This window comes from Cucumis sativus, chromosome 1 (genome assembly GCF_000004075.3).
Source record: "Cucumis sativus cultivar 9930 chromosome 1, Cucumber_9930_V3, whole genome shotgun sequence".
NCBI classification, from domain to species: Eukaryota; Viridiplantae; Streptophyta; class Magnoliopsida; order Cucurbitales; family Cucurbitaceae; genus Cucumis; species Cucumis sativus.
Window position 1 is genome coordinate 20,878,657 of NC_026655.2, and position 13,135 is coordinate 20,891,791.

A 13,135-nucleotide genomic window follows, 5' to 3' on the forward strand; every position below is an offset into this window, starting at 1 on the left:
GTTGGCTACAACATTTACAAACAAAAATATATCATATGCTAAATCCTTTAATTATTAGTTTCTGCGTTTTAACTCTAAGTTAACTTGCGGGGCGTGGACCCTCGAAGACTTGCTTCGAACGAGGCGGAAAATTCCCAAACACACGAAGAATGGAGATTAATCTTTTTAACTCATTTTTTTTCATTTAAACTCTCGAAAAAAGAAAAAAGAAAAAAGAAAAAAAAAGCAAAATAAAAATCAAACACAATAATCCCACATCCCAATTCTCAATCGTCCCCTCCGAGGCCCCCGCAAGTCTCCATCAGCCTTCACGCGCCGCCCCGACTCCTCCTGCTCGGTCCCTGCCGCCGTCGCTTCTCCTTCTTTCTCTCCATGCCGCGTCGCAGCTCTGTTCTTCATCTCTGATTGTCGTCGGCTGCTACACCCTTTCGTCTCAGGTCTCAGGTAATAAATTTTGTATATTACAGATTTTTAGATGATTTTTTTCGCTACATCAATTATTACTTTGTTACGTGTTGAGTTAATTGGCTACTTTTACTTCAGTTCTTAGAAACAAGATTGTTGAAATAAGAAATAGGTTAATTTAGATATGTACAGGGAAAGCTATAAATTTCGCAATTCTGAATTCACGTTTTTGGAGAAAACTATTCATAAGCTTGATTTTGGGTCCGAACTGAAACTCACTGGTAATTTCAAACTAAGTTGACTCATTAATTAAAATTGAGGAGAGGATGTAAATATGGATTTGAGAAGAAAGAAGTATCTGATTTTCTGGTAATTTCAAAATAAGTTGCAATTATAATATTTTGGAAATACAATTAGTAACTTTTCACTCTGCTTCAACTGGTGTGAGTCAGCCGATTGTTTCCTTGTACTAAGTTAGTGCACCATTTCGGAGTATATTTTCTTATAGCCTGAAATATATAGTTAATTTGATTCTTGGTTCATTTGCTCGACCAAATCGTGTATGTGAATTCTCAAATGCTTCAAGATACAGTTTGTTATAATGTTACACGACTTCATACTTTTGCCTCCATTGAGCCAAAATTTGGTCTTACTAAAGCTTGTTCTGCAGTAGTTCGTTCCTCAAACTTAGGATTAACCATATATTCAACAATTGAATTGTCTTTTCTAATGACATTGATAAGCTTGGGTGCACAAGATTTAGTCCTCTTCTAGGGACCAAAGAATACTTATCATTTTTGATTGGGGGAAGAAATGATGTTATAGGAGTTTGAATATATGACTTGCTACTCTGAATCATGATAAATAACCAATGAAACTAAAAGCTAGAAAGTTTAGTTTTTGTTCATATTTTGAAATATAAAAAGTTTAAACATTTGCTCATATTTTTACCATCTATAGTTATTCACATTTTGAATGACTAATTGTAATAATTTGTGTGTTATAGGTAGGTTTCTCTTTTATCTTTTAGCCTCCTATTGAGTATTGAGTTTGGTTTCCCCAGATTTTTATAATCTTAATTGCGGAATCATCTCATGAGCTGAAGATTATGGGAAGTTTCAATCGAAAGAGTGTTTGTTGTTATTGTTGTTTCTTTCTTTTTTTTTTTTAAAAAAATTATATACATATATATATTAATTCTATACAAGTCCTGAAGTCTATATGTTTCTATTTTATGTCCTTATCAGTTATCACATCGAATCTTACGTCCATGTTATATTAATTAAAGTATGATAAAGTTTGGTTTGAAGAAAAAGTCTATGAGCGGAGTGGAAGGGGTTGGATCATGTGTTTTCCATGATTTTATATTTTGTTTTGGAAGGAGAATGAGCACATTTGGAGTGGGTTAATTCAAAATCTTGTTTTCCATTAACATTTTAACTGACTATGATACACTTGAAGGAGCATTTTCCTCATTAATCATGTTAATACCATTAACACATGGATTTTTGAGCAGATAACAATCTAAACTGAAGTGGAGAGCACGAAGGGATGGGCCCTAGATCACTAATTCAGAGGGTAACACCATACTTGGTGGCACGTATCAAGGAGAATCAAAGGCTTCTTAGCTCTTCTGCTTCAGCCTATCAAGAAGCATTGCCTTTGTCTCCATCTCCATCCCCATCTGCCCCTGTTGATACCATTCACATGACTGATAGTTGCATTCGGGTATTCTATATATATATCCTTTTTTGCACATACATTTGGTAGATGAATTCTTCATCCATTTCACTGTTGTCCTCTGGTTTAGTTCTTGATTTTCTGGATTATTCTCTTATGGTGCGCCATCCAGGGCTATAGTTTTTGGGTTTCAGGATCCTAATAAATTGTTGTGCCTTTTAGGTTCTTCAAATTCAATTAATTAAATGAATTTTGAGCATTTCTCTTGTTACCTTAGCAGTTCAACCTATATTGGTGTTCATAGAGCAGTCACGATTTACATTTTTGCTTAGTTTTGACATGCCTTGCAGAGAATGAAAGAATTGCAAGATCCCAAGGAAGAAAAGATGCTTCGCTTGAGTGTAGAAACTGGGGGGTGTTCTGGATTTCAATATGTTTTCAATTTGGATGGAAAAACCAATCCTGATGATAGGTTTGACAAATATTAACTCAGTGATTACTGCTTACTTGGTTTTTCACGTAAAGTTTGTCTCTGATGTTTGATTTTACGTAAAAAAAAGTTTCCTCTATTTTTCATGTTTGCAGGATATATGAGAAAGAGGGAGTTAAATTGGTAGTTGATAACATCTCATACGATTTTGTAAAAGGAGCAACAATTGATTATGTTGAAGAGCTGATTCGTTCTGCTTTTGTTGTAAGTGAAACTTATCTCTCATTGTTGCTGCCTCATTGCTTTTGCTTAGATATGTTTATTTCATACCAATGTGTGGACCATAGCAAATTATAGTTCTATGACATCTATTCAAGTAATGGAGTAATGATAAAGAAAGTTGAAATACTGAAAACAAACTTCCACTAACGCCATCCTTAGAATATTTATCCTTTGACTATTACACCATGCCTTTTATGGAATCTCTCTCCCTTCATAAGGACTGTTTCGGTATCTTATTTAGAGTATTATTTACGTTGAGAAATATACTGAGATGTAAATCCTCCAGCCCTTAGCTGGTAAACTCTTCACACTGTAGATTCTTACCTGATATTTACACTCGATGACCACTCTCGTCTACCTTCCTCATTTTTATGTATGCACTCGACTTCTAACTGTAAGAGGTGGCGTTCTCCATTTTGCTCTTCCTTGAATATATGTGAACTGTAGAATATAACTTAGGAAAAGTTTTCATTGCCTCGTCAGTATGGATACTTCTCTAATTCTTTGTAACTGCTCCAGTTTCGTTTTAGAATGATGTGGGTATAGCAACAATCTAAAATGTTTAGTTCAGAAAATTTTTAGTGTGAACAATAAGTAGATGGTGATACTAAAGAATTCTTAAGAATTTCTCCTCGAAGCTACAGCTTGGCTAAAGAAACATTTTATTGATAGATGAAATCAAAGAACTCCAAAACACCAAAGAAAAGAGACAAAGAAAGGTGTTTACAAAAGAGACTGCCAATTAGTAACTAAGAAAGATAAAAGTATTATGTTTGAAAGGAAAAGAAAGAAAAGAAAAAGCAAAAAGAAAGTGATGTACCCTTGAGCAGTACGATCTACAAGTCGTATTTTATCCAAAACTTCCCTATGGAATCCTATCTAACCCATCTTAGGATCTGTTTAGATTGACTAGAGAAAAAATGTTTTTTCAAAAAGTCATTTTTATCCTAGGTTGGCCGTTGGCGGCAACTGGCGAGAGAGATGGCTGGCGTTGGCAACTGGAAGAGGGTTAGGGCAGAGAGGGTTGGTGGTCTCCTGGGGAGAATCGGAGAAGAGAAGGTGGAGTGCGTGAAGCTTTTCGTTTTAAGAGAATAAGAAAAAAAACCCTAAAAATTATTGCCATTGGGCCGGACTAATGTGCCGTTTCTATGGGTTTTTTTTCCAGCCATGTTAGGACCGTGTTCAAAATTTTAAAAAAATCGACATGCCAGCTGGTGTGTCAGTGTTGGAAACGTGTTCGACACTGATACTTGGCCATCTTAGGAGCGTCGATGCTTCTTAGTTTTTATTTAAACTCTTTTGATAAAAATATTTAAAATAAACTTTAAAAGTGTTTCAAAAGCTATTTTGAGTAGTTGGTAAACTCTTTGGTTTTTCTCCAAATAACTGCAAATTAAGTGATTGGAAAGTGAAAACGAACCCACGTGGGATTATTTGCACTGCAGAAGTTGAATTCTTGTTACGTGCAGGTGAGTACAAATCCAAGTGCCGTTGGTGGGTGTAGTTGTAAAAGTTCTTTCATGGTCAAACAATAATCATCTCAAAGCTTCCTTCAGTTGGACCCTTTCCTACAAGGCGTACACAATTATCAACGCTGACCTGAAGGTATGATGAGTATGTTTATCACTCAGTTACACTACTGATTATAAACCTATGTTTTATTTAATCCCATTTTATGTATCATTTTATACATTCATATTTATGTACCACTTCTGTATCATCTGGGAACTGCATTCTTTGTTGCATTGAAATCCAAATAAGCAAAATATAAACTGATTCATCATAATCAAACTTGAACTTAAGACTTCCCTGTTATTCTGATGTTGAGTTTGCAATAATTAATTACACTTTGTACATAGAAATTTCCACGACACTGGATTCATCTACTGAGTAAATCACTTGCAATATTGTAATCGCAATCACTAGTGGATTTACTATGGACCTAAAGGTGCTCGAGCCCCCCTCAACTATATGATATATGTATATATATCTAAATTTGACATTGTATCGATACAATTAGCTAGCCTGACGGTAAATCTGGCTTCCAGCCCCTCTAGACTCTTTACATTTGTTTTCATATTATTTTTATTGGTATATGAAATTTTCGTTAATAAAATTTCTGGATCTGCCACTAGTTGTAATCGCGTATAATTCTTTCGGATATGACTATCAGTATCAACATCACTAGATTTAGAGGATAAATTACTGTTGAGAAGATGCCACGATATTCTTGTTTTTAGAATCCTAATTAAACCTATTGTTTCTTAGAAGCTCATTATTGAGGTAACACCATATGTTTAGGTATATGAATGTGATTTTGATATAGTTAAAATCATGCTTTTAATTCTTTAAAATCAATTTTGATATATGAAAAATACATTTAAAAGTGAAAAATTAAACCTCAAAATGATTATGAATGATTAGAATTATTTTGTGGAGTGATTTTAAACCTAACAAAAGTGATTTTAAAATTTTCAAAATCACATTTTAATACTTTTTTTATTTGATACATGGAGTTAGGGGGATAGAACCTCTAACTTTAAAGTTAATAGTATAAAAGTTATGTTACCTAAATTATGTTCAATTTTAAGATCATTAATTTCTAAGCATGCACGTATGTGAGTTTGTCAAGGTCGTCATTATTAAGAATCTAAATTAATTTCATACCTTTTATATCTAATATAAGGTTTGTCAATGCGTATTAGAATTGTTAAAGCAAATATAGATCGGTATATTATTTGATTTTAACAATTATTTGTTTTGCAAGGACAAAGAAATGTGTAGGGTCCCCTTACTTGAAAACATGTCCTAAGGTATGAGTTTGTGGACAATAAAGGTGGAAGCCATGATGGCAAAGCACATGCTTACTGCACAAACAAAATAGTATCACATTATGAAGCTTACACCTTTTCATTTCATATTTGGTTATAAAATGGAAACTTATGGTAAACCAATGACATTATGAGTTTGGAATTTTGGTGATTTTTGGTTTTGAAATGATCACGCCATCTTTCTTCTTTCTCCATTCTTATCTTTTACGATGGATTATAAACTTTTCTTTTCCAAGCAGTGTTTTAAAAAGCTCTCTTCACCATAGACGCATTTGGAGGCAGACCTTTTGTGAAGCTCCAACCCTCTAAACTTTTGGTTCTGAGGCTTTATCGTTTTTTAAAATAGTTATAATTAAAATGTTTACCTTTCAAGGTTTGGACTTTGGAGTCTCACTTTTCGTAAGACTCACAAAATAAGGTCAACCTTTTGTGAAGCCCCAATGTACTTTTAGTTGAGTTTTTTTTTCCCATTATTTTCAACAATGATAATAATTAAAGTCTTCTTTTTCATTAAAAAGAAGAATCAAATTCACTAAGTTTAAATGGAAGATTCCTTCATGTTTATTTTTTTCCTGCCCTCTTCTTTTATAAACACGTTAAAGAATATATTACTAGTATGCAATCAATATTGTCACTTCATATGATTTCTAAGACATTTTTTTTTTAACATAATAAGAGTAGAAAAGTTTGAACAGTGGACCTATTGATCGTTAACATATGTCTATGTTAGTTAAATTATGCTTATCAGATTTTTTTTTTTTTGAAATTGTTGTATGTTATTTTATGATATTAGTTTGCAGCAAAACAATTGTTTTAAGTTTTATAATTTAATTTCAATCAATTTGTTTACTTGAAAAATAGTGGAGATAAATTAATTTTGAATATTGAAATATAATAACTCATATATATTATTTGGAAGATATTATGATGAGATAATAGGAAGGAAGTCCAATATGTTATATAAAGAATGAGGTATGAAGCTTGAAAAGGCATATTGCTATAACCAACCATCATTATTTGGCTTTCACAAGTAGATTTGCAAACACAATGTCAAGATTTCAATGCCAATTTGATTTTACTAAAATTCCATGAAGTGGAATGATCCTTTTTTTTTTCCTTTTATATTAATAAGAATATGTTAAATACTTTTGAACTTTTTAATTTCAAATTTGTATTTAGAAACATTTTGACTTACCAATTTTTAATTTCAAGTTCTTTGTTTTTGTGTTTTTGTATATGATCGCTAGAGTTAGATGTTGAAAATGATTGATGTAATTGGTCAAAGTTCACCTCTAGAGATGGTAGCTACGCGAAGTTGAACGTTAGAGACGATCGATAGAGGTGATTGTCAAAACATGTTGCTTGAGTGAGACAGTAGTAGTTGACTGTGGTTGTTGTCAAAGCATGCATGTCACCAACGATAATGCTTGTTGATGGAGTTTGTCGTCGGCGAAAGTTGATAGGTGAAGTTGTAGAAACATTTTGAGAAGAGAGAGGAAGAAAAAAGTGTAAGATAAGAAGATAAAGTTTCTCGATAAATGTGCAAACTTGAACTTCAACTAAGAATAAAAGCAGTATTGAGGTTGGTGAGATTGAGTTATTTAAACAAACTTGTAAAGTTGATATATTGAACACTAAGTTGAGTTTTCGACTCAACTAAACCTTCGTCAATGATCCCAAACATCTCATAGTCATTTTTATAAGAAAAAGTACCAAATACCATAAATAGAATATTGATCATAACCGTGAAGAAATTGAGATAATGTGTGGTATTACTTAATCATATGCAACCCAAACCAAATATGACAATCCTCACTATCATCAAATGAGTAATCAAAACACTCAACCTACATAGCCTATTGGGAGATCACAACCTAAGTTACATACTTCTTTGGTTTAATTTTTATATTTTTACGAACGATTTATTTTGGTCTATGTACTTTGAACAATTTATGAAATTACATGTACCAAAGTAGTATTTAAACGTTTATTTTTTAAGAATGTCAACACATAGGGTGTGTAAATCTCAAAATTACTTTTTCCTTTACCAAAATCACTTTTCATTCAAATGATTGGGTTTTACATTGACAAAAATTGATTTTAGAAAAATATAAAATCATTTTAAATTGATTTGCGATGAATTAAGTGATTGATGGAAAATCGCTCCTAAAATGTGATAGAACTAAGTCATGCACAGCGGAAAAAGAATCGAATTTCTACCATAATTGCCACAATTAACATCTAACCATAAACTAATCAAATTAGGGTTTTAAGAAGTATTACCTTTGAAGCTTTCAAAAGGTTTGATGTCTTCTTACCAATTCTACCCGAGACCACCACTAGTACTCAACTGCTATCCTCTAGACAAAGAACCGGGTTGTGGGACCCAATTTTGGTGTAGAAAGTAATGGAGATAAAATGAGATTGGAAGCTTTCTTTTTTCTTTTGTTGAGATTATGAAAATGATAAAAGAGGCAAAAGTCCTTCAACATTTGAAAACATCTCTATTTATAGCCTAATTACATGCAAAAATGCATGCAATTCAATTGCCAAATCTCAACACCTAATATTCCACTAACAATTAGTGGAACTTAGTGGGCTAGGTGTCTATATCTCATATAGCCACATATCCCACTAAGAGTTAGTGGGATTATCCAACAAAATGTTGGATTTTCCCACTAACTTAGTCCAAGGGTAAAATGGTCATTAGATTTTTCTAGTCAAAAGTCAAACTTTGACTTTTCTAAGTCAAAAGTCAATATTTTGACTTTTTACCATTTTGTCCGTCTTGACTAATTCCAACCTCCCGAGCATGAATCCGCATTCATTTTTCCAAAATTCAAATCACATTTGAATATAAGGCCGGTCAAAGTTTGACTTTTCAAAGTCAAAAGTCAACATTTTGACTTTTTACTATTTTTGACCAATTCCGAGCTTCTTAGTATGAATCCGCATTCATACTTATAGTATGTAAAACATAAAGCTCTATTTCTAATTAGAAGACCGACGATTATATCACTGTATATGTCGGTTTTCCTTTCTTCTCCCTATTCGAACAATTCGACTTATTTCATCACACTGTTCTAAGTTTAATCCATATGAGCTAGCAGAGGAACCTAATGGACCTATAGATCATGGGCTCCAACGATTCAAGATTAACTAGCTAAACTCTTTTAAACCGAGTTAATCAACATTCGTTAACTAACGGGTCATTCCACTAAAGTCCCGTAGTTGCACTCCCCTCACTATAGATATATTTGTGTCCATTTGATAAAACCATAATCAGTAAGTTAATCCTTCACAGGTTGCTCGTAACCTTGGCTGGGTCAAAATACCGTTTTACCCCCAAGATTACATCTTGCTCCTTAAGTCCCACTAATCCACTATTGAACAATTGGTTTAAGGTTCAACCTATAAACTTAATCCCTCTCGGGCCAATGAGAGGGTGGGGCCCCTTGTTCAAGACTTGGATTCAGTGCTTAAGAGAGCAACCTATCTACTAACCCTAAAGCGGGTAGGAGTGAATTCCATCTTGTACCCTATGTTCCCAGCTATCCACCCGATCTTACCCCTGAAATGGGAGGCTTATTGGGCCAACGCTGATGAGCTGCCCTCACCTATGCAGATCTAAGGATAATCTCGTATGAACAGGAGTTCATAGTTAACTCAGGATTAAGACTAAGTTACCTAGGTCATCAATAATTGAGATAGTCAGTTTTAAACAGTAAACGGTGTTATAACGTAAAAATGACTAATTCATGGTTCAGTCTTATGTAAACATTTTACATAGGATGCCCCCACTTTCATGTCTCTACATGAACGATTAGGATCACATCGTTTGTACTACAAAGTGGGCCGCATCCATAGTTTCTCTAAATAAGGCGCCCAACCTTTATTTCATATACTATAGACTATTTAGGCTATATACTCGAACTTGATCCACGTTTATGTTTACACATAAAGTTCAAGTTTATTCAAAAAATAGCCTTGGAACTTGATTTATTGGATTTAAGATTATAATATTTAATTTCTCAATAACAACTTTATTGAACAGAATATGATTTACAAACTACGAGTTTTAGGACAAAATTCCAACAAAATGATTATCTACTTAAGTTTTTGCGTAAAATATTGTTAGTTAACTATTTGTGATTTTTTTAAAAACTCTAAATATCGAAACAAAAGTTCAACCCCCACCCAAATAACAATTAAACAATAAAATAAGTAGAAATAAATCTTTATTATTATTTAGTTAAACAATTATTTCTCAAATAAAATATAATTACTAATTGGTTTAACTTTAGGAACTATTTAATGATTGAAAATCATCTTTAAAGAGTTAAGTACCAAAGCATAAATTTGACCTTTTAACAATCCATTCTATCTATTTTCTTAAAATCACTACCCATCACTTCTAAACACACTCGTAATCCTTCGTAATTAATGATCTAATTAAGTTTCATATCAAATTAACTGTCCACTATTAAACTAATTTCAAGGATGGATAAGTTAAACCAAATTTTAAAATACAAATTTAACAACTTTACCATTTGAAACACTGATATAATTAAACTTTCTTGTTCTCATCTCCAAAATCCACCAAAATTTTGGTCTCATCTTAGACTATATATTACAACAAAAAGTTAAACAAAACCCCATCAAATTTATATTACTATTTCAACCAAAAAAACAAAAAACAAAAGAAAACAAAAGTTCAAAAACTAAATTTACCAAGTATATATATACAAACATAATAGTTGTATCAGAAAGAAAATATATATATATTTGAGGGCACAGAAGGGATCATAGAAGCAACAAGTTGCTGTAAAGTTCTATATTTTAAAATGAACCTATCAATCCAACAGTTCAGACATTTTTCAACCCAACAACTTCTTCAATTGGGTGTCACTATTTTATTCAATTTGTTCATACTCTCTTTAATTCTCATACACAAATTTTTTAATATAAAAAGATACTTAGTTATCCTCATCCGGCCTTGTTGGTTTTTGAATATTGTATTCGTTTTCTCACATTATTTTATATATGCATATGCCTTTGTTTGATAATCGTTTTTTAGTTTTTGAGAATTTATTAACTTAATAAACGTTACTTTCTACGAGTAAGTTTTTACGTCAATGTAATGTTTTCAAAAGTTAAAAGCTATGCATTAATAGAGTGGAAAAAGAGTTTTTTGAGAACTTGTTAATTTTAGAATTAGAAGGAAACAAAACATAAAATTTAAAATGAAACATTAATTATGAAATGGAGTATTTGTTTTTGGTTTTTGAAAATTGTATATTTTTTTCTCAATCATTTAAAAAGAAAGATTTTCTCTTTGTTTAGGAAAACATTAGATTCTTAAGCCAAATAAAAGAAAAACCATAAAACAAGTTATAATATAAGTTATTCATTTAAACCCTATTAATAACTATTTGATTTTTTTTTTCTTCACAGTATGCCCTATAGACATTCCATCAACTTGTAAATTTCTTATATTACCATTGTAAAAAATAGTTGAAATTATTAGCCACCTTATAAGTTTTCAAAAACTTGTTAAAAAATGAAAATAATTACAACACTAATAAAATAATGAGTAAACAATCATCAATGGGAAACATACAAAAACTAAAAACGGAATCATAAACAATAAAAATAAAATCAGCAATGACCCATTCAAATTTCTCTTTTTTTTTTATATAATTAAAATAAATTAAACAAAATAAACAAGAACCAAACAAAAAGAAGAACAGAAAAGAACAAAAAGTAGAGTTATATATAAACCCTCACTTTCCATTACAATTTAAACACTCAAAAAAACATTGAGAACTCAAACTTCATAGCTTCATTAAACGAGAAAAATAAAGTCATGGGGTTGAGTAGAAAAATGAAAAGTGAAGCCATTTTGCCACTGCTTTTCCTTCTACAGCTTTTGGTTGCCCCGCCTTCGCTCATGGCGGCAGGTCCGGCGAATGTGTTTAGAGAATACATCGGAGCCGAGTTTAACAACGTCAAATTTTCAGACGTTCCGATACACTCAAATGTTGAAGAGTTTCACTTTCTTCTGTCATTTGCCATCGACTTTGATGCCTCCAGCCGTTCCTTCACTAACGGAGCTTTCGACGTTTTCTGGGACTCCGATAATCTTAACCCTTCTGCAGTTGCTTCCATAAAAAAGGTAAAAAAAGTTCGAACACACCACCTCTTATGTTACCATGCTATTAAATCATTGATTAACTCAATGTTCTATACATGTTCTGCTTGTCTACGATAAAATCATAATTTTTTACATTAATTATGGGAAAAACACAATATAAAATAGGTTTTCTTAAGTAGGAATTTCACTAAAATGTAAATTCATAAAGAAATTATTCTATCTGTTTCTGTTGTTAATTGATATTTTCTTTTTCCTTTTTGGCTCTAAAACAGGATCATTCAAATGTGAGAGTGGGTGTAAGTCTTGGAGGAGACACTGTAGACAATGGAGGTTCTGTTTTTTTCAAACCTTCTTCAATACATTCATGGGTTTCCAATGCTGAACATTCACTCACTAAAATCATTAAAACCTACAATCTCGACGGTATCGACATTGATTACGAGCACTTCAAGTCGGATCCAGACACGTTCGCCGAGTGCATCGGACAACTAATCAAAAGGCTAAAGAAGAAAGGAATCATCTCATTTGCTTCCATTGCCCCATTTGACGACGATGAAGTTCAAAGCCATTATTTGGCCTTGTGGAAACGCTATGGGCATTTGATAGACTATGTTAATTTTCAGTTCTATGCTTATGATAAAGGCACAACTATTGGTCAGTTTATTCAACATTTCAAGGATCAAATGTCAAATTATGAAGGTGGTAGGATTTTGGCAAGCTTGGTTAGCGACGATAGCGGCGGATTAGTTCCCAAAAACGGGTTTTTTAAGGCGTGTCGGAGGCTGAAGAAGGAGAAACTACTCAATGGAATCTTTATTTGGTCTGCAGATGATTCTCAAGCCAAAGGTTTTGACTATGAAAAGACGGCTCAGTCACTTCTAGCAAAACCCAACTAGACTATCCAACCTCTTTCTCAACTAGTACTTGGCCCTATTATGCATTTATAGTTTTTTATTTTTTTAAGTTTAATATTAACATTGTGTGTGTGATTTTGTTAATGTTCACGTTATACTATTAAAATTATTTTCATCTATCAACTTAAACTTTTCAAGAGAATATCTAACACTATTCTAAGTGGCTTAGTTTTATTTTTTGTTTTAATTTGTGTTTCTTCTCAAATATTTAAAAAAAAATTAGAAAAAAATATGAATTTACACCCTAACCTTTAATTTAGATTATAAACTAACAATTTATCAACTTAAATTCTAGACTTTGGAAATTGAATCAATTTAAACCTTAAATTAATAATTGTATCAATTTAAATTCTCAATCATATTTTATTTAGATACATCCATCAAAGTTGAGAGTTTATCTATTTATGTAAGTTCAGAGTTTAATTTGATGAGGTAATAT

General features: G+C 32.1%; 2 protein-coding genes across 5 annotated transcripts; both read left to right on the forward strand.

Moving 5' to 3' along the window:
- Window positions 1–201: 201 nt before the first annotated feature.
- On the forward strand, window positions 202–6,062 carry LOC101206486 (iron-sulfur assembly protein IscA-like 2, mitochondrial). Of its 4 annotated transcripts, none has more exons than XR_004214220.1 (6): window positions 202–444; window positions 1,922–2,133; window positions 2,436–2,557; window positions 2,671–2,779; window positions 4,267–4,402; window positions 5,565–6,062. XR_004214220.1 is itself a non-coding variant. In XM_004152849.3 (5 exons), exons 2-5 carry the CDS (start codon window positions 1,957–1,959, stop codon window positions 4,330–4,332), a joined length of 474 nt encoding a protein of 157 aa, XP_004152897.1. In that variant the 5' UTR covers window positions 202–444; window positions 1,922–1,956; the 3' UTR covers window positions 4,333–4,612. The 4 variants fall into 4 exon arrangements, 1 of the variants encoding a protein (XP_004152897.1); XR_004214221.1 differs by having other exon boundaries at window positions 5,572–6,062; XR_004214219.1 differs by lacking the exon at window positions 5,565–6,062 and adding an exon at window positions 4,657–4,945.
- Window positions 6,063–11,494: 5,432 nt separating this feature from the next.
- On the forward strand, window positions 11,495–12,785 carry LOC101207946 (chitinase 2). Its single transcript, XM_031886594.1, has 2 exons — window positions 11,495–11,803; window positions 12,037–12,785. Exons 1-2 carry the CDS (start codon window positions 11,495–11,497, stop codon window positions 12,676–12,678), a joined length of 951 nt encoding a protein of 316 aa, XP_031742454.1. The 3' UTR covers window positions 12,679–12,785.
- Window positions 12,786–13,135: the final 350 nt, after the last annotated feature.

What these genes read in the sequence shown, in the direction of transcription:
- LOC101206486 (XM_004152849.3), top strand. Translation starts at nt 1,957, where the DNA reads ATGGGCCCTAGATCACTAATTCAGAGGGTAACACCATACTTGGTGGCA. An exon ending in AAAACCAATCCTGATGATAG is followed by an intron (nt 2,558 to 2,670) that starts GTTTGACAAATA and finishes TCATGTTTGCAG; the next exon opens with GATATATGAGAAAGAGGGAG. An exon ending in TGATTCGTTCTGCTTTTGTT is followed by an intron (nt 2,780 to 4,266) that starts GTAAGTGAAACT and finishes TGTTACGTGCAG; the next exon opens with GTGAGTACAAATCCAAGTGC.
- LOC101207946 (XM_031886594.1), top strand. Translation starts at nt 11,495, where the DNA reads ATGGGGTTGAGTAGAAAAATGAAAAGTGAAGCCATTTTGCCACTGCTT. An exon ending in CAGTTGCTTCCATAAAAAAG is followed by an intron (nt 11,804 to 12,036) that starts GTAAAAAAAGTT and finishes TTTTCTTTTTCC; the next exon opens with TTTTTGGCTCTAAAACAGGA.